Source organism: Nestor notabilis, unplaced genomic scaffold (genome assembly GCF_000696875.1).
Source record: "Nestor notabilis isolate BGI_N333 unplaced genomic scaffold, ASM69687v1 scaffold1875, whole genome shotgun sequence".
Classification (NCBI taxonomy): Eukaryota; Metazoa; Chordata; class Aves; order Psittaciformes; family Psittacidae; genus Nestor; species Nestor notabilis.
In genome coordinates this window covers 37,903-57,318 of record NW_009928670.1, presented here as the reverse complement: position 1 = coordinate 57,318, position 19,416 = coordinate 37,903, and the positions used below count along the sequence as shown (strand labels likewise).

General features: G+C 40.0%; 1 protein-coding gene across 1 annotated transcript in view; it reads left to right on the top strand.

The window, feature by feature from the left end:
- Window positions 1-5,775: 5,775 nt before the first annotated feature.
- LOC104405791 (DEP domain-containing mTOR-interacting protein) overlaps window positions 5,776-19,416 on the top strand; it is a gene marked incomplete at its 5' end in the record, with an annotated part of 46,415 nt that continues 32,774 nt past the window's right edge. Inside the window, 3 exons of the mRNA XM_010014613.1 lie at window positions 5,776-5,954; window positions 7,872-7,995; window positions 13,638-13,816. Coding sequence (XP_010012915.1) covers window positions 5,776-5,954; window positions 7,872-7,995; window positions 13,638-13,816 — 482 coding nt within the window. The remainder of the gene's footprint in view (window positions 5,955-7,871; window positions 7,996-13,637; window positions 13,817-19,416) is intronic.

Here is a 19,416-nt window from a genome sequence, read left to right as displayed (position 1 = left end):
AAAGAGTGTCTCCAAGAGACATAATTCTGATTTCATCCTAGATGCTGGGCCATGCCTGTCTCTGTTCCCCAGAGCTTGCTTTGACCCCTGCCAGTGTTAGTAAGGTGTACTGAGTATTGGGGACGTCCCTGTGCACGTTTGGTTGCAGGCTCAGTGACTTTATTACTTTCTGCACTTAAAAAAGGGGAATTCATAAAAGAGGCAGCCCCAATGTTTTGTTTAAAACCACAGGGGCACTGGTGAACTGTCACTTCTTTGGAAGCTTTAGGCTTTCCTCTGCAGTGCACCAAGAGATAGTTTATCTGAAATCTCTATCTGGCTCTGTGTTCTGGCATGTCCTCAAGTTGACTACATGGCTGCAGGCAAAAAAGTGGAGGTGAACACAGTGATGAGAACTGATATCAGGAGCTGCTTTGAAGACAACCTCTCTAACCCTGTTTCAGAAGGTAGAATTGCGCCTCTTCCACAGCTACCAACACAGAAATATCTTCATCCTATTTCCAGTATGACCCCATGTTTTAAAGGGTATTTTAGCTCCTGTGAATATCAAGTAACAGAACTGAGTGATTGCAGAGCTGAAGCATAAATAGAAAGAGGAACAGGCAGCAGTGAACCACTGACACTTCAGCTGAGACTTGGCAAGCCCAGCTGGAAATGCTTGTCCCGGCAATGCACACTGCATTAGCAGAGTACCTTCATGGTCGCCTCCCTGTGAAAAGTTTATAACATCACTGACCTATTTTTTTTATTTTTGCTGACAGTGCAAAGGCAAAAGTTTAGTGTAAAGAATATTTCACACAGTTCTATATTTTCCAGGGAGTGTGTATATACACAAACGCCACCATATGCTCACTTATTCTGTAATGAATTGGGTCTGCAGCTGACCTGTGAATTCTAACTTTCAGTGGGAATTATGCTTCTAAGTTACTGAGGCACTTTGGAAAATGCCAACTTTTAGTAAGATGCCTGACCACCGTGCTGTCTGCAGGTCATATGCTTGTGTTCAGAAAACAGCCAAACTTCGTGACCTCTGGGACAACACAAAACAGTTCTGTTTCCTACAGAAATGTATTATCCAATGGCAAATCCAGTTCTACCTGCCAGTGGAGCACCTATGATGTCCTTTGAGAAGAGGTGTGGAAAACTCATGCTCTTCGGCCACCATGAGTTTTCCTCATCTTTGGCAAGATATTTTTTTCTGTCCATATATTTTTGTTACAAAGGACACTGTGACTTGCTCTACTTGGATATAAGTAAATCTTTCTCTGACAGAAGTTCCACGTGTAGGAAACTTGTGAATGAATTTGAAGATGGCAGAAACCTGCCTTTGCAGCACCTGCAATGCTTTTCGCTTCTGCATGTCACTGTTAATTTTCAAGGGATCCAATACGGTTTTGTTCAGAGTTTACCTTGTGGTGACAAAACTAAAGTAGTGCAGTGCATGCTGACTGTCAGAGCTCAAGCTGGGAGAGTCATTGAAACTAAGGTTATATGCTAAAGCAAAGTGTAACATAGCAGTAACCTGTGAGCATGCTGGAACTCATTAGCAGTGGTCAAACACTGGAACAGGTTGCTCAGAGAGGTGGTAGATGCCCCATCCCTGGCAGCAGGTCAGGTTGGATGGGGCTCTGAGCAACCTGGTCTGGTTGAAGATGTTCCTGCTCACTGCAGGGGTACTTAGACTAGTTGACCTTCCAACCCAAACTATTCTGTGATCCTATGACGCTATGATACATGCATATGTACGTGTGTGTTTAATGGCTTCAGGAAGGTTAAAAGAGGTGAATGAGTGGAGCACAGTATGAAAGTCTTGATAGCATGCTGTCTAGCGAGTGACAGGAGCCAACCTGTTCCCCGTACATTTTTACTGAGCCTTGCCAGTATAAACATAGGGTCTATATAGGATGTGCTACTAGGAAATGATAGATGAATTATTCAGAAAATTACCAAGAAGAGCAAGAGGCTTTTTGTCTTTTCATGCATAGAAATCAGCACAGAATGGTGCTCTGCAAGATCTGTGCTAGCCAGGCACAAACTACTGGACTTAACGGGGGGAAATAGCTGGGTGAGATACTTGGACTGCAGTCCAGTTAGTGACATCATTACTGTCTAAAGCCAGCAGGCTGGTCTTTTCAAGGGTTTAAAAGGAAAGCTAGACTCTCGTGCAGGCACTGCCTTTGTAAAAATACTTACCCGGTGGTTCAGAAAAGATGCAAGAAACCTGAAAATGTATAATTTCCCTGGAGGAAAACAAAATGCAAGTTTCATGTAGCTGTGAGAGTGGTTTCTTCCTGATTCTTCATTTCTAGGCAAAGATTTGGACCTTTCCATTATCATGACTTTTCTGATAGTTGGCAAAGAAAATGCCTAATGACTGCTCAGCAAGTAACATTGTTCCGGGTTAACTCTGAACACATTTAATGCAAAGCAGGAGCAGTATGGTTGGTTTAGCCCATTTCATGCTTTGCAGGACGACAGCGCTTCTATTTGGAGTAAGAGTCCCTACATGTTGTTACTTAGGAGCAACTCCTGTTTAGACAAGCCCCCAAGAAAACTGTTCTGGCATGGATGCTTGCAGATACAGACTGTCTTTGTGTGTTGTAAGGATGAATAAGAGCCATAGATATCAATTTGTAAATATTGAAGGATTGCGTATGCCTATTACAGTTCACAGGCAGTTGCTCAGACACTTAGGTTCTCCTAAGGTTGTTAGGTTCTCCTAAGGTTGTTTCTTGCAGGTACGGGAGGCTGGCCCCAAGTGCAAAATCTGGCAGGTGATCTTGAGTAATACATAGAATCACACACAGATGAGGTACTGGTGGACATAAGGTTGTTTTCTGGTGTTAAGCTAGTAAGTCCTAGAAAGAGGGACAACTTTTCAAAGGCTTGTTGGATCAAGGTGTCCCCCCATCACCACTTCTTGTTTGCCCTCTCTCTTCTCTCTCTCCTCCTCTCAAACTGGTCAGGGTTTGTCGGTGAACCAACTCTCCTAAGTAGGTCTTGAGAAAAACTTCTTCTGGAGAGAAAAATGTGACTGGTGTCAAGTTAGATCTTTTCCAGTCATCATGCAGACTAGCTGATGAGAAATTAACATTATTTAAAGGGGAAACATCAGGGGCTTTTGGTGAGAAGCCTTTTCCACAGTGTAAAAGGATGAAGAACTTACCAGTTCACTTGAGCACTGGTTTCAGTGTATAACTGCATTCACTGCTACTTTTTTTTTCCTTTTTATCCCATTTGATTTGGCCTCTGATAAATATTTCTGAACACACATTTTTAGAATTCCTGCTTAACCTTTTGATTTGCATACTGCAATACATGCTCAATAAGTTTACCCGAGGCTTTTACGTTTGTAGTTAACACTAGGTACAATTTCAGTTTATGGAGGTGCTTCTCCTCCACACAGTTTGATTTTTAGCAGGTCTGTAGGGGTGAGGGAGCTCTGACAGAGAGAACAGAATATACCACCGAGGAGAAAATCTGAATTCCCTTTCTGTTCTTTATTCCAAATAAATTAGCCCGGACATAATTCAGTATGGATACAATTGCTAAAGACTGCAGAAAAAGTTCCCACTTTCATTTGGAAATGGCAGATAAAATTGGTTTCTCAGGTTTCTTGAGGCTTATGTGGTCATGCTCTGTTTGACTTCAGGATTTCATAACCTCTTAGGAGGTGGGTGGAGATAATTAATGTAATAAAATTTTTATGAGTTTTATAAATATAGGCAAAAAGGTACATAGAGAGACCCTATAAATGCTCAGAGTGAGGAAAAAGGTAGTAGGGGAAACGTGTGTCTTTTGACATGGCAGAGAACATGAAATACTTACAAACCCCCCAACCGCAGGGAAGCCTTCAGTCAGAATTTCAGATGTAAATACTCATTCCTGAGGCTCTTGGCTACTGACTTGTTTGTGGAATGCCAGACCAGTCCCGGCACACTCCTACGCAACATTTGGACAAAGAATTTCACAGAAGGGGGTTTCCCTTGTGTATCAGATGAACTCCATCCATTTAGACTAACTGATGACTGGAAGCTGGGTCAAACCATCTGCACATGCATTACACGCTCTCTCCCTAGTTTTGTTCTTGCAGATTATTGTGCAACATAATACAGCATGAACATTATCAGAACCTGGAATATATTTTAAATGTAAAGCTCCACCAGATATACTGATAATTGCATGCTCTATAATTAAAACTGTAGGCTTTTCTTTCTAAGTATGGCAACAACTGTTAGAGCACATCTGGAAAATATGCTTTAAGCAAAGGTATTTTAGCTCAGAGAATTTCACAGCACAAGGGATGTTTACCAGCACTTCTTTCCAGAATACTGACCTGATTTATCAGTATTTTTAATATAAAAGTCTTCATTTTTTGTCATGTTTGCAAAGCTAGATTTGAATTCATATCACAGATTGGCTATTCCAGTGTAGTTCAAGGCTAAATGCTGCAAAACAAAAACATTGCTTTGCTACTATTTTTAGGTAGAAGCCAAATAAACCTTGTTTAATGCCCTAATAATATTTTCTTCAACGATTTCAGCAAAATGTTTTCCCTTTTTTTGATTCTGAAGACAAAGAATTGTTTCATACTGGAATCACACTGAGAGGAAAATTGGTTGGACTCCTTTGTGCTTCTTAAGGCTCATGTAATGCCCTTCTGTGCTATCTCCCTCTCTAGAAAATAGAGATAGTTGTACTCCCTACAATTATTATAGCACTATCCAGAACATCTTTAAAGTCAGTGAGAGTGTTTACAAAGTAGGATTCTGGCCACTTGGAAATGAATGGCAATTTTTTTGCTTGTGGTAGGTGCTCAAGTGTTGTGGTTTCTGTGCTTTCTTCAGAACTGTTGTGTAGACATAGCACTACAAAAACAGAATTATTGAAATTATTAATTAAAATGGAAACAAGAAAGCAGAAAACTGTTAAAAAACTTAAAAATCTCTCTCCATTAATTCATTGATGAAGTTACTCACTTTGTTTATTTGGGGGGAAAAAAAAGACTAAAAATAAAGATGCAAAACCCCAGGCACTTTACTAACAGGGGATCCTTTACTCTGATCAGGATCTGTGTTCTGACCCAAGCATCTCAAAACCAGCCAACTAACTTGCTTTCAAGATGATGGGGAGGTTTGGCAGATAGATAGCATTTACCAACAATCCCCCAAGTGAGAAATCAGTTCTCCTTTATTTGGAATAGGATGCAACTTTTTTTTGCTATGCAACATTGCGTTGGAACAGCTTTGTGCCTGAATTTTACATCAGAAACGCTATGCTTGTTGTGCAGCTGGAGGCAAAATGCAGTTACTCAACCAAGGAAGAAGCTACAGTTAAAAAAATGCATGAGATAGATTAAAAAATAAATAAATAAAATCTACAGCAGTGATACCACAAAATAAAAGAGTAGCATGGAATGTATTAGCGGTAATGTGGGAAAATTAATTCCAAATTATTGACAGTTTAATTGACGTACAGGAAGTACTTTAATGGGCTTAGTATGCTGTGCTATTCTTCATTCTTTAATCCTTTCCATTGGGCAGAAAACAAGTTTTCCAAGTACAGGGTTTGAAATTATAACACATGGTTCCTGTGGATTGCCTGATGGTCAAGTGCCAGTGGTGACATGCTACCGAGTGTCTTCCTCTTCCACCCAACACTTGCAGAGCCCACCCTGTGAGCAGAGTTTGGGTGCCTCTGTTCCACTGTTGTTCTAGTCTTGCTAGTTACAGAGGCTTTTTGCAAATGATATTCACAATGTGATTTGATCCCCAGGCTCCGACTGCATGAAGAAAAAGTCATTAAAGATCGGCGACACCACCTCAAGACGTACCCGAACTGCTTTGTTGCCAAAGAGCTGATCGACTGGCTGATTGACCATAAGGAGGCCTCTGACCGAGAGACGGCAATTAAACTGGTGCAGAAATTACTGGATCACAGCATTATCCACCATGGTAAGTTCAGTATCAGCTGCTAAAAAGTTCTAAGCTAAGCTTTGTTGTGAAACAAAGGGAAATCCCACTCCTGCTCTTCCACTGCGTATAGGACAGGTAGGATCCTTTCCCTGCCAGAAAGGGAGCATCTCTCTTGAACCGTGCTGCTCTGCAAGGTCCCCTGTGTCCCAAGGAGAGGCTGAAGAGGTGTGGTATGATGTTCCCCATGTCAGTACAGGGAAGAAGTTACTGGAGACCATGCTGTTGCTTCCCTGCCTCCAGAGCAGCCCCAGCTGGATCATGTCCCCTCTCTCCCTGCTGCCCTCACCACCCTGCTCCTCAGAGCACAGTTTTCCAGCTGAAAAACCCATCTGAAAAATCAGACGGCTAAAAAAGATCATTTTTCTCAGATGGATTAGTTCTTTGGCCCTGTCCCTCGCACCAGCTGCACAAACATTAGTGCTGGTACAGCTGCAGGAAAGTTAGTGGTCCGACTGTGCCCTGATTAATTTTCTCCTAAACTCGTTGTCTCTTTGAGATCTGTTCCTTTCAGCTTCTTGAATAACAATTTATCCTGATGAAAAGGAGAATTCCAATTCAGTGGTAGCATTTAGGTGCCTTTTGGTGCACAAAAAAGCTAGGAAGAACACAAAGAAGATCCAAGGCCTTGATTTCAAGTGTATAGTATTACCTATTTCCAAAAGGCAAAATGTACCATTTGTTTCTTTCTTAAGAAAAACCAAGTGCCTGAGAACAGATGAATGTTGACTTCATGCAGGGGTCACTGTATGTGCAGCAATACTGCTGCTATCTCAATACATTAACAACACCTTAATTGAAGTAAGAAATGCACATATTGAATGAGTGACACTTCTACAGCTTCTGCTTGGCTATTAAATTAAAATTCTGGGTTGTTATGGAAACTGGGACTCACGGTAGATAGTTAAAGAATAAAGTAATTATAGGGTATTCAGATCTGACTACTTAATCCTCTATTGAGAAAATGTCAGTGAAGAGTTGCGTGGATGCCTGAGTGACTTAATTTAATTGAGCAATAGATGTTTCATTGCTGACTGCTTGTTGAAAGCTTTAACAACCTTCAGACGTTTTCTACCTCAGGATCCAGTTGCACACCATAACTTCCATACAAATTTTATATATACGTGTGCATATAGTACACATAGAGCAAGTGTTTCTTGAAAATGTTCATGTATTGCACTCAAATTTAATAAAATAGTTTGTGAAATGAGTTAGGGTAAACTCAGAGAAGTTCCATCAGGTTCTGCAGGATATTCAGGGCATCCCTTCAACTCCCATGCCCAGTTCTCGTGGTGCAGAAGGTGAGCCCGTGTATGTGGGCTGACAACTCTGCTAGGAGCACCTTGGTTGGGATATCTTTCCCATTAATTTACAGCCCTGGAGGAACTCTGTTCTGCATTTGCAAAAGCCAATCACCAGCTATTGTCTTATAAATTTAATTTATCATTTCTTAGTGTGCTCCTGTTGTACCTACCACTTCCAAGTTGGCATGGCTAACTCTTTCTGCAGCAAGTCTTGGGTTTCCTACAGCATTGCTCAACTGATACAAGTAACTTTAAGAAGTTTGTCAATCCTGAAATTACTGGATGTTCTACCCTGGTGGCCTTTTAAACAAAGAAGCTAACAGACTGTTTTCATCAAAAGGTTTTCTGGGTATATAGCAGATGGATGCTTATTTGCTGTTTGTGTTTGCAATAATACAAAACTGATGAACAACTATCTGAAAGTTTTCTCCAGCCTGTCATCAGTTGTTAGGACCGAATAAAGTTTTGTGCTCAGAAATACAGGGGGTTAGGCTCCATACATGCTTACTTTGAAGTTCAGCAGCTATACCTGCTACATAGGTCCTCAACTCCTTAACATCTATATAAAGATTCTTTAATCTGTTGTATGTTTCAGTCTGTGATGAGCATAAGGAATTCAAGGATGTCAAACTGTTCTATCGCTTCCGAAAAGACGACGGGACATTTCCACTGGACAATGAGGTGAAGGTGTTCATGAGAGGACAAAGACTGTATGAAAAGTATGTTGCATTCAGTATTCGTAGTGTGTTGATAATAGTACCACAGGAAGCAAATGATACTTGTTAATCTATTTTTGAATAGTCAGAGGCTTTCAAAGTATGCAGGAATGGGTCTGGGTAATCCTGTGGCTTTAGTTGGCAACTCTTCTCTCTCCCATTTCTCTTTTGCTTTTCTACCATGTTCACTTGTAGCATTTTGTTTAAAATGAAATAGCATTTTCTGATGTTCTGGGTTGTAAATACATCCTACATGAGAACCCAGTGTGAGTTTAAGGCCTTGCATTCAATTCTGTAAAAATAATTACTAAAGGATAATTTGTCATGTAAAGCTGTAATCACAAGACCTAAACCAGTACATCAAAATGCACTGAACAAGTGGATACATGTCTGTTGAGACTCCATATCTACAGCTTCACCAGGAGATATGATTTTAAATAATAGGTGAAATTAATCTTTGATGTTCCCGTCTGCAAAGATTTTGCATCAGAAAGGTTATATTAAAGTTGTTTAAAAAAAACCAACCCCAAAGCAGCCATGAGCATCTAATTAAGATTTGAAACAGATGATTATGATGAGATACTGAATATCCCACTGGATTACTTTCATCAAATAACCAGGCAGCTTAACCAACACTTCCCAGTCTATAATTAATGACATTTGCATTCAGGATGTAGAGATTGTGGCACTGTATTTACAAGCAGACAGAATAAAACACATGTTGGCATATGCTACAAACTAATGAAAAAGTTGTGATGTGTTGTTTACCAAAAAGCTCTAAGGATTTCTCTAGACTGGAAACAACCCACTATCCTGCTTGGTTAGAGCAGAAACATGCAGCACCTGGCAAGATGCAGTTCTTTCTGGTTGGAGTAATTTTGTTGCCCTCTTAGAATAAAGCACTCAGGAAAATCCCAAGTTTAAAAGCTGATGATAAATTTTATTTTCAAGGTAAGAAGGCTCTGAAGGTCAATTTCATGAAAGAGCATTAACTGAAATATAAACCAGTAATCGTAAATGTCATTCCTTTTGTTGCACTTATCATATAAAATTCCCTGAGACTCAGTGACCGTGACTATTTAAAGTAAAAAAAAATAAAAATTGTATAAGAAACAAGAAAATATGGGGGAAAAAACCTTCACTGGGTGCATTGGGACAGATGAATTGAATCTCCAATCTTCTGTGCCTTATTAAGCCCAGCATTTGCTCCTTTAGACTCCGTAACATGCAGTGCCTGCAAGGCTGGCTCATACTATGAAAAGCCAGTCAGTGTGTCTACAGTATCAAACCTTTTTTCTTTTTCTTTTGGTTCTATTTCTATTCTGTGAGAAAAATCTCTTTTTGTTGGTGAGGCTGATAACATGAAAGGAGCCACGGTGAGAACTACTCTGTTCTCCCATGTCTTCTTCCATCCCCATTTCTCTGCATAGAGAGCTAGCCTCAAACTGATGTCTAGTGTCCAGTTTGTCCAACTCTGTACTAGCAGAAAAATGTTCATAACAGTATGAATATTTCCCATCTTGGAAAAGGAGATAATGCCAAAAGCAGCACCTCTATCTAAATATAGCTGCAACCTCATGAGGTGGCTGCTCCTAGGCAACGTATCTAAAGGGTTCAGAAACTTTTAAAACCAGCCCTGAGTGCTAAATATAGAATAGCTTAAAATGACATGGCATTTCAAAACCAGTCTGTGACAGTCAAACCTACTCAAAATTCTCCATGGATCATTGGAAATATTTTATATTCATGGGAGATAAGAACGCATACTTGGGCTGTCTGGGCTTCACTTTGCTTATTGTAACAAATCCAGTGTGCGGAGCACTTGGATTTCATTAGGTCCCTTGTCCATGCACGCTTATTAGCAATGCCTTCAATTTCATTGGATGCCTTTTACATTCAAACTCTTAATAGTTAGACTACTACAGAAGTTCTGCAGTGTGATATTCCTGTTGTATCAGTTTGCTGATAGTGTTAAGATAGAAAATGTTAATTCACTGCAATTAAAATCATTATTAAACAGCAACAACTGGAGAAAAGTATTCATGCACAGACGTGAAGTCATTTCCCAGTGTATTCAACTTGTTTATCAAAATGCCTGAAGGGCCTAATTTCAAGAGACATGCAACTATGCCAAAAGAAATCTATCTGAATCCAACATATTTTGAAAATCTGTGTCTAATTTTGTAGATGTTGCTGATATTCACTAGGCTTTGCTAGTTTAAGTTAGACATTATAGTAATGTTTCCTGCTCTTCTTCACCCATCACATTAGGGCTAGAGTACCATTACATCCAAAAGTGAGTGTAGTTTGTGCTTGCCAAAACTGTGGACATGTTATTCATCATTAGTGAGTCCACACAGATCTGTACCCTCCATGGGTGGAATGTGCAAAATGGTTTAGGAAGATCAGCAGGTTATTGCATGGGCAAAGGAATGGATGTATTAGGCAGGTTCCCTGCATTCAGACAGTTGTTTGGGTAAATGCCTTGTGCTCTTGCCTGGGACATGAGGACTATTCCCCAACCAAGGAGCTCCCTTTCCCTGTCTTCCTTATGTGTGGCCACAAAGCTCCTCATAGCCTGGATCATCCTCTCCTGTGGCATTACCTCCTCCACCTACTCTGGACATCTTTGGTGTCTGTACCTGTGCAATTAGAAGATTTGAAATCAGTCTCTGATTTCTTCTTTCATTTGCACAGAAAACCGTACGTTAGTTCAAATTCTCTGCCTATAATTGCAAACGTTGGTAATCCTTGTGTGTAATTTGAGGTTCGAGTATATAACTAGAGATGAAACCTACTGGATTTCCTACAGACTTGTCCGAAAATTGTTGAATAGCTTATTATTAGGTCCAGGGATGGTATCAGTTTTCTTAGTCTATAGGACAATATATATATAGGACCAGATCAAATGAGATAAATGTGTTTCCTGTTCAATGAAACCCTCTCTGCAAATCTTAAATAAATCCAGCACAGACAATTCATAGCTTAAAAAAAAAGAAGATGTGCAGGCATCCTATTGTCATGATGTTTGCAACTCTCAGTAGGTTCTGGTCAGGCACACAGGATTGTTGTTTCTGGTGCAATCGGGTTTAGGAACTGTAAGTCGTCTCGTGATGTTGACTACAACTGAGAGTTTTCAACCAGATTGCACAGTGAAAGGAGTGCAGATTTATGGTTTTAATTTCAGGAAATCATTCAGATAATTTTGAGACTGCATTCTTTGAATCACTTTCATTTTAACTCATCAGTGGTTAAATCAGATTTATTCTCTGGAGCAGTTATTTAGGTAAAACAAGGTTAAAATTTTCTTTTGAAAAGGGTTTGAATTTCAGTGTTTGGCTAAATACATTCCTTTAATGCAGGATAACACCAGTTTTAGCAAATAATATGTTTTGACATGGATAGCCTTGTGTTTTTTTGAAACAAGAAGAAAATGGAAGAGATGGATAGAGGCAGTTTCCAATACTGGCTAATGAAAGGCCAGGGTTTTGGCTGATATAAGTTGGTACAGCTTTGTTGACAGCCATGGCGTTACAGTGATTTACTTCAGTTAAAGATGCAAGTCTATGGATTGCTGTTTCTGGGTTTGTTAAACTGTCAATTTGTCGTGTCTGTTTGTTCACAAGTCCAAATCCTTTGCAGTGCTATTCTGGGCACATGCAGAAGGGTGTGAAATGTCAAGCTGAGTGTTTTTCTACTTGATGTTTTTCCAAATTTCTTTTGTGTCTCTGTAAAAATCTAACCATTAGCATCTCTTTTTCAAGGACCTCTCTATCTGCGACTTCAATGAGCTGGTCAACTAATTATAGACTCATCAAAGAACAATTAACACAATCCTAAGGTTTTTTTCTTTGGTGCTCGCAGAGCCTGGGTAACCAGTTCTGGGTAACCATGCAGCAGATGGTGCAAAAAGACAGAAGCTTTTGGGTTTGCATTTTTTTCAGGGGATAAAAAAGGCTGGTGAATGAGACACATTTAGCCGGTCCCTTGGAGCACTGTCTGTATTAGATGTGGTTAGTGTGGGACAAAATGTTGCCTTGCAGATGCTTGTAAATCAAAATATGAAAAGGAATCAAGTCTTTGCAAGAGTTCTGGCGTCAAGACCTTGTCTCCTGTGGCACATATTCCTGCTTTTGGCCTCATCCCTGACTTCAGCTAATTTTGACATTTTTAGTTCTTACTCAGCTCAGAGGTGCTGGCAGTGACACACCAGTGAGCCGTTCATTATATCTGCCACTGACATACAGCTGTGGCTGAGGAGCCTTTGCCAGGCCTGATGCTCGGCTGTCTGGTCAGGTCCAGTCAGTTCAGGCTTCTAGTTAGTTCTCGTTAAAGTCAAGGGAATAAATCTTTCAGGTGAAGTAACAGGGGCTTGATGCTGTCAAACCTCTTCGCTGTGATTTCAAATGGGATGTCTCTTTGTGTTCTTATGGCACAGATTTTTCTGATGCTTCCCAAAGGAGGTGATGTTATATTCCATGAACTCTGGACATGCTGGCACTTTAGGAAACAGATGGCCCACGTATGGATTTACATGAAATTCAAATTTTTGATCAGAAGGGCAAAGATCAAGTGCTTCCAGAATATTCCTGTTGTACTTCAGTTGTGCCCTTAATTTCAAAATAGTTGGGGAAGGAAAGGGACTTACTAATGTCTTATATGGAAAAAATAACCATGCCATTCTTCAGCTGCTCTGCTGGAAGTCTTACCACTCGTCCTATTGTTAGCCTATAATACATAAAATAATTATGAAGAAAAACTAAATTAGTAAATAAGGATTTTATAAGTAAATAAGGTGCTCAGTCTCCCAACAAAACAAAAGTGAGATCCTGCATTACAAGGGAGCAATTCTTATTTCTCCTTTCAAATTGTCTTCTCTTTCTGTCAACCTTACTTTTGTATTAACAAAATACTTTTTTTAATACTGTGTTGTTTGCATAGGTTACTCGAGTGGAGAGGAATTTTATTAGTACCTTCAAGCTAGGTACATGCCACTTGCTAGGAGATTTAGAGACATCTCACAATGTTCCTCTGAGCTGTGATGTTACACAGAGACGGCTGAGCCACAGAGACCTTGAGACTCAGATACTAAAGTGCGTTCAGGTCACTGATTGCAGCTGCATCACTAAATGTTGGATGCTAAATATTTATCAGCCACCCAAACCACAGAACTACCCTTTTTTTCTTCCTCTTGAATTTTCTGCAGCTGTTTCAGAGCTTATGGGGAGAATTTTCAAAACCATCTAAATGACTTTGGGGCACAGTCCTGCTAGCTAAAAAGCAATTAGGAATTTTTGAAGACATTAGTCACAATCTGGTGCTTTTAGGCTAATTTTGTTTCAAAGTAGCTTTTAGAGAAGCTAAAGAACTAAATAGGGGAAATGTGAAGCTGGAAAACCTTGTTTTCTTTTAGGGAAAAAACAAGAAAGCATTAACTTCACACAGGAATATAACGCCTAAATTTCTTGACTAGGCAGTTATAATTCACATCCTAAATATAGATTAATAGCTTGAGGAAAGATTTAGTAAGTCAGTGAAAGGTCCACATATATTTGGTTAGTGTCAGTGGGATTTGCCAGAATAGAGCTGGAGCTGCTTTTCTGAAGAACTTTTTCCCATACCAGTCTTTTCCCCCCCCACAACAGGCTGATGAGTTCTGAAAATACTCTTCTGCAAGCCAGGGAAGAGGAAGGAGTCAAGTACGAACGGACCTTCGTGGCATCAGAGTTCATTGACTGGCTGATTCAGGAAGGAGAGGCCACGACACGGACTGAAGCAGAGCAGCTCGGCCGCAGACTTTTGGAGCATGGGATTATACAGCATGGTGAGAAGTTTTTGCCAGGTAGCAAAAGCTACACTTTTTGTAGCACTTTCTTCAGGTCATCATATGGCCGAGTCCTAATTAATTTCAGATAGGAGTCTAGGTAACTTTTATAAAAAAGTGGGTTTTTCAAAAGCTCGTTCTGTTAGTTCTGAAAATTCTGCCTCTAATGCAGAAAAAGCAAGAATTTGGAGTAGTATAATAACAACATAAGGATGTGGATGAAAATCAATGCTCCTACACTTGTGGTAATTAACTTGTAGAACTTGTTATCAGTGATAGGTATAATTGAAGTAAATAGCTTTGTAAGGATCAAGTAGGGATTAGAGCCATAAATAAGCTAAATTCTCTAAGTAGAATAAAAATGACATGTTCTTCATATCTTCATACTTGAGGAAAGGAGCAGAGCACAGTCTTATGGCAGAAAAGCACCTTTCCCTTTGGCTATGTTGCAGAGTTGTTCTAGAATGTTTCGTCAAGAAAGAACATATAACTTCAGGCCAAAGCATTGTTATATTTGTCCTGGTGGTGTAACTTCTTTGAGGCAGGAATCAAATATTTCTTCATGATGCAGCACAATATGTCTGGCAGATGCACCTTCACCAATTTTCCCCCTCTGTTAAGGGTGGAGGAGACAGAGTTTTCTCTCTGTGCTGCACTGAGGATGAAGAAATGAACATCACTGGCACTAAAACCCATTTTACATGTCATCATCTACTCTCAGTGCAAGCTGCCCTTCTGTGGCCGGGCTTTTTCTACCACAAATGTGTTGCAGTGCATCTGGGAGCGATGAAGGCATGCCAGGACATGACAGAACAAGCTGGCAGAAGCTGTTAGCTACGTTGCTTAATATACAACGGGAAAGTAAGCAGATCCTGATGATCCAAATGTTGTCACATCAACACTAATTCTGACAGAGAACAAACAATTCATGATATTAACAGGTTCTTAATATACAAGGTGCTAGATTGACTAGGTTGCTTGTTGCTTTGTGAGAAAACCTGGTTTTAAGACTAGTTTAATAGACAAGAATGGGGGTGTAAGCGATCTGCACAGTTCCTCGTGGTTGTAATCATGCTCACATTATCTTTAGCCTCCAATTACTAGGAGCTACTTCTGAATGTTTACAGTAATCAGCTTCCAGTTCTATAATTACCCCTGTGCTTCCTATGATTTATAGGGTGCCAACTGCTTGGAATGTGATGGACAGGGAAGGTATGCCACCCCTCCTCTTCATAGCAGCAATGATTTCATTCCTATTTTTACCCGAGCATTTTGTGTGTATTATATACAAGGTAAACTTTCCTTAAAAAAAAAAATATAAATGAAGGCAGAAGTGATATTTATCCTGCTATTGATGTTTTTGCAGAGGAAATAAAGTCAGGACTTGACATTTGGTGCAAAGCTGGATTTACTTTGCTGTCGAAATCTTTGCAGAGCTAAGAAAGTCAGGATGTGGCTTTTACTGCAGATCTACCATTGTTTCATTGACTAAGGCGAATGCTCAGCAGTGTACCTGGGCAGGGAAATAATTTTGCCCCCATCAAGCCAGGTTTCTTGTGGGATTCCTGAGCGACGCTGGCCCTGCTCACCTTTGTGAATTGCCAGTTTTGCAGATCTGGCCCCTGCCCACTGTCTTCTAGCAGTGACAAGCACATGCAAAGCATCCTGTTAGAAAGAGATTTGAAACTCACAAGGTGACCTGGGGTGCTAGGAATTGGTGGATTGCTGAGGAAGTGGACTTCTCATTCCAAGGTACCATCATCTTCCTCACTCAGCTCTTATCAGGGGAAATGTAACTCAGTGGGGAATTTGGACTGACTTGCTGGAGAAGCTGGAAGTGAAATCAAACTGAATGATGTCCTAGAGATTTATCTTTATGAGTGGACATGCTTTCTGTACAGTCCTAAACAGATTTCATTCTTATCTGGATTTCAGTGAAATAATTAGTCTAGATAGGATTAGGAATACTGAGGGAAGTACTGGCACAATTAACACAGAGCTGGTTTGGGGTTCACCTTAGCAACTGGATACGATCTGTGCATTTTGGAGGTTCATGTAATGCTGGCTTCCTCTAAGAAAGGAGCTTGAAATGAAAACTCCCAGTAGAGAACTGGGGATACAAACTGTAAAACAGCAGGAGTGGTATTCTCTTTTTTTACCCCATCTTATGGAATTCTAGGTCCAATTAAAAAGAAGAGTATTTTTCTATCTCTTAGTACAGTAAATTCATTTCAGCATACTATGCTCCCTTTGTATTGTATCTCATCATCAGCACCAAAATGTCACTTGACAGTAATTGGCATCCTTGTTGGCAGAACCAGCAGAAAGACTCTTGACTGAACAGGAGTGGATACTAAAATATTTTCCTGCCCTAAAGGCAATCTTTGCTAGCAGTATTGTTTGATAACCACAATATGGAATAAAATAAAGCTTGCTCTACTGTTGTGATGAAGTATTTATTACCTTGTCTAATGCAACAGAAACTAATAGAAATAAGTTGCATCAAGTTGCCAATCTCAGTGGTAATTTTCCAGCCACAACTGAATTGTGCAATTTATTTTTGCTGATACTGACTTTCATTTCAGTTACTCAAGAGAAGCTCTATTTTGCAGCTGAGGTACTGTATTCAAAATAGAGCTTCCTGACACATTTATCTTTACTTTCATTGGTCAGACACAAACCACGTTTCACACAGGAAACAAACACTGGTGCTAATTTTAAAAAGGAAAACAGTGGTTTAAGAGGAATTGTGTAAATGATATAAAAACATCAAATGTTTCAATTTAAAAATAATCATCTCCATGATCTCTTTGGGCATATGTAACTATATATATTTCCCTTGCCCTACATGAAAATGATGGAACGTGCTTAAGTGCTGAATTGCTTCCTTCCAAAATCCCACCGGCACATACAGATCATAACCCACAAACCACCATTTTCACAAATAGGAGCCAGATGTCCTTTCCTATGGGCTGGTACTCCCAAGTAATATGGAATAACAATAAATGTAACTAGCACGGTATCATGCAGTGTACATTTCTTGAAGGCTTGTGTTGGCAGTGTAATTACCAGTAGTTATTCTGTGTTTGTGAGCACTGCTGGTCTTCCCCAGAATATAGGAAGGAAGATAGGAATAAAGAATTATAAACACAGTGATGCACATCCAGTAAGGGCAGGGATAAAAGGTACACAAAACACGTTTCTCAGCTGTAGAAAAGACCATTTCTATTATGGTGAGGTATGTAAATCTTTGTAATATTAACAGATAAAACTTTCCTCGAGGAGACTGGAGCTTTCCTAGTTCTTCTTATGGAAATGGTGAGACAGATTAGCTATTGTAGTCGAAATTCACATGCAGCAAGAGAAGAAGGAAGTTCTCTGCTGGCTCCAGGGTAGATCTGACCAAAGTGAGATGGGCTGAGGGCGGGCAGAGGACACATACAGTCATAGCCTTTACTCAGTCTGGAAAACAGAGATATTGAGTTGTCCAAGAAAGAAAGAGGATATTCACAGAGCTCCTTCTGGCTTTGGTTTTTTACCTCAAATTTGCTTATGGCACTTGCTGCAGCACTTACCCTGCACCTCAGCAGAAGAACACCACTGCCATGATAGACTAAGTCCACCTGTGAGGACTCGTTGGGTACAGAAGCTTGAGGGATGGAGAACCATTTGCATGTCTTGCAAATAAGCATAAGGTCTGAAATCTCAAGTGATAAATACTTCCATTTTAAAATCTGATTAATACTGTTTAGAGGAACCTGTGCCTTCTTAGGATAGCACCTGCAAGATGAATATTTGCATTTTCTCTGTGGCAGCAACCAAACCATAGAAACCACAATTAGAAATACTTTTCAGTAGGTTGTGGAGTGTAAACATGATGCCATTGCCCTGCGCCACAGACAGTACGTTGTGTGCCGCTCTCCTGGTCGAGCCTCAAGGAATTCAGGTCTGAGCAGCAGCACTCACCTGCTCATCCCAGATCATACAACCTTTCTTTTACTGTTTCCATTTCCCCAGCTGCTGCTTACCTTGCAGTGCCTGTGCTTGGTGCTGTTTCCTCTCTGACATCCTTCCCACACGTTCCCCAGGCAGTGACCACGGCACAGTTTGGCATCCAGCAATTTGCATGGCTGTCCATTCAGCTCCAGCAGGGTGGGATGCAGATTTCCAGCTGCAGACCAGCAGAGGAACATAACGTGTGATGGCATCTGGAAAGGCCACAGACTTTGCTTTTCTGATTGAGGAAGGAGTGGAAAAATCTCTTTAGGCAATGACTGGCTAACAGGTATCTTCCTTAAAGCATTTTATCAGTGCTAGGATTTTATAATGGTAGTAAATGTGGTAAGATGTCCTAGTCATGATATTAAGTGTCTTTTGCTTTGAATACCTTTCATCTTTAAAAAGTTTGACTGAGTTAATTGCACCTGGCCAGACGTGGTATGTTCAAGGCAGGCACACGCTCTGCAGAAGGTGCTTGCCACCTCTCAGGAGTTGATCTTTTGTCAGCAAAACTCCACTGTGCAAATTGCTTTCAGAGAAGAAAACAAACATTTTGTAGTGACTTAGTGAGAACAGTAAATATTGACATACACTCTCTCCCTGTCCCTGCAGAAAAGTCTTAAAACATATATTTAATTTTCCCTGTTCTTTGCAAGAACCCTGTACCTTTATGCAGCAAAATTTCCTTTTACAAGTTGATTAGTGCATTTAGCTTTAAGCATCAAGATACATGGTGCAGTTGAAAGTTTGTTGTAATTGTGGAAGTAGGTTAGTATTAGTAGCAAAGTATTATTTCTTTTGCTTTTGTTGAAAAGCTTTCCCTCTCTTATCTAAAATGTCCATAAATTGTGAAGGATGTGTTGTTACATTTACCTTAGATGTCCAGTTGCTTACGATTAGCTGACGTTTGTAAGTGACATTTGTAACTTACTTGGTAAGTGAAAACTTGCCATATATGTGAAATAGATGCTTCTGCCTTAATTTGAGATTTCTTTTTGGAAACCCCTTTTCTTGGAAACACCAACTGCAGGTAGTGATTTGTAAGTGCTGTTGAACCATCCCATAAATCCTTGACTGAAATGCTTATAGGTTTTCTTCTGCAAAATTAACACATAGATTTTTTTGGTGTTTTTGTGGTTTGTGTTTAACACATAGATTTTTTTTCTATTTGATCCAGCACCTGGATCACATCAGCTGTTGTATATCAAGCTTTCATTGTGTATACTCCATGCTAAAAATTATAAAACATCACATTTTTACAGGTGCTGCCTTGATTTATCTTGGAAAAACGCAAGCCTTTAGTTAGTCTTTGAAGTCCTGCGACACAGCTTTGTTTTTATTCGAAGCCCAGTTCCCCCTGAGCCGATGCCTTGCAGAGGCGCTCAGTTGTTTGTTTGTGTGGCAGTTCTTCCCCAGCAGTTCCTCCCCCACGGTAATTCAACTGCTTATGCTAAATCTGGAGACCACTTTGCATATTTTTCATGATTTTGGCTTGGTAGGAAAGTGAGAGAAGAAGAACTTTGTATGTAATTATATAATCTTCAAGCTTCCTATTGTATCGGCTTTCTATGCTGCTCTTCTTTCAGTTGTCGTTTTTTAAA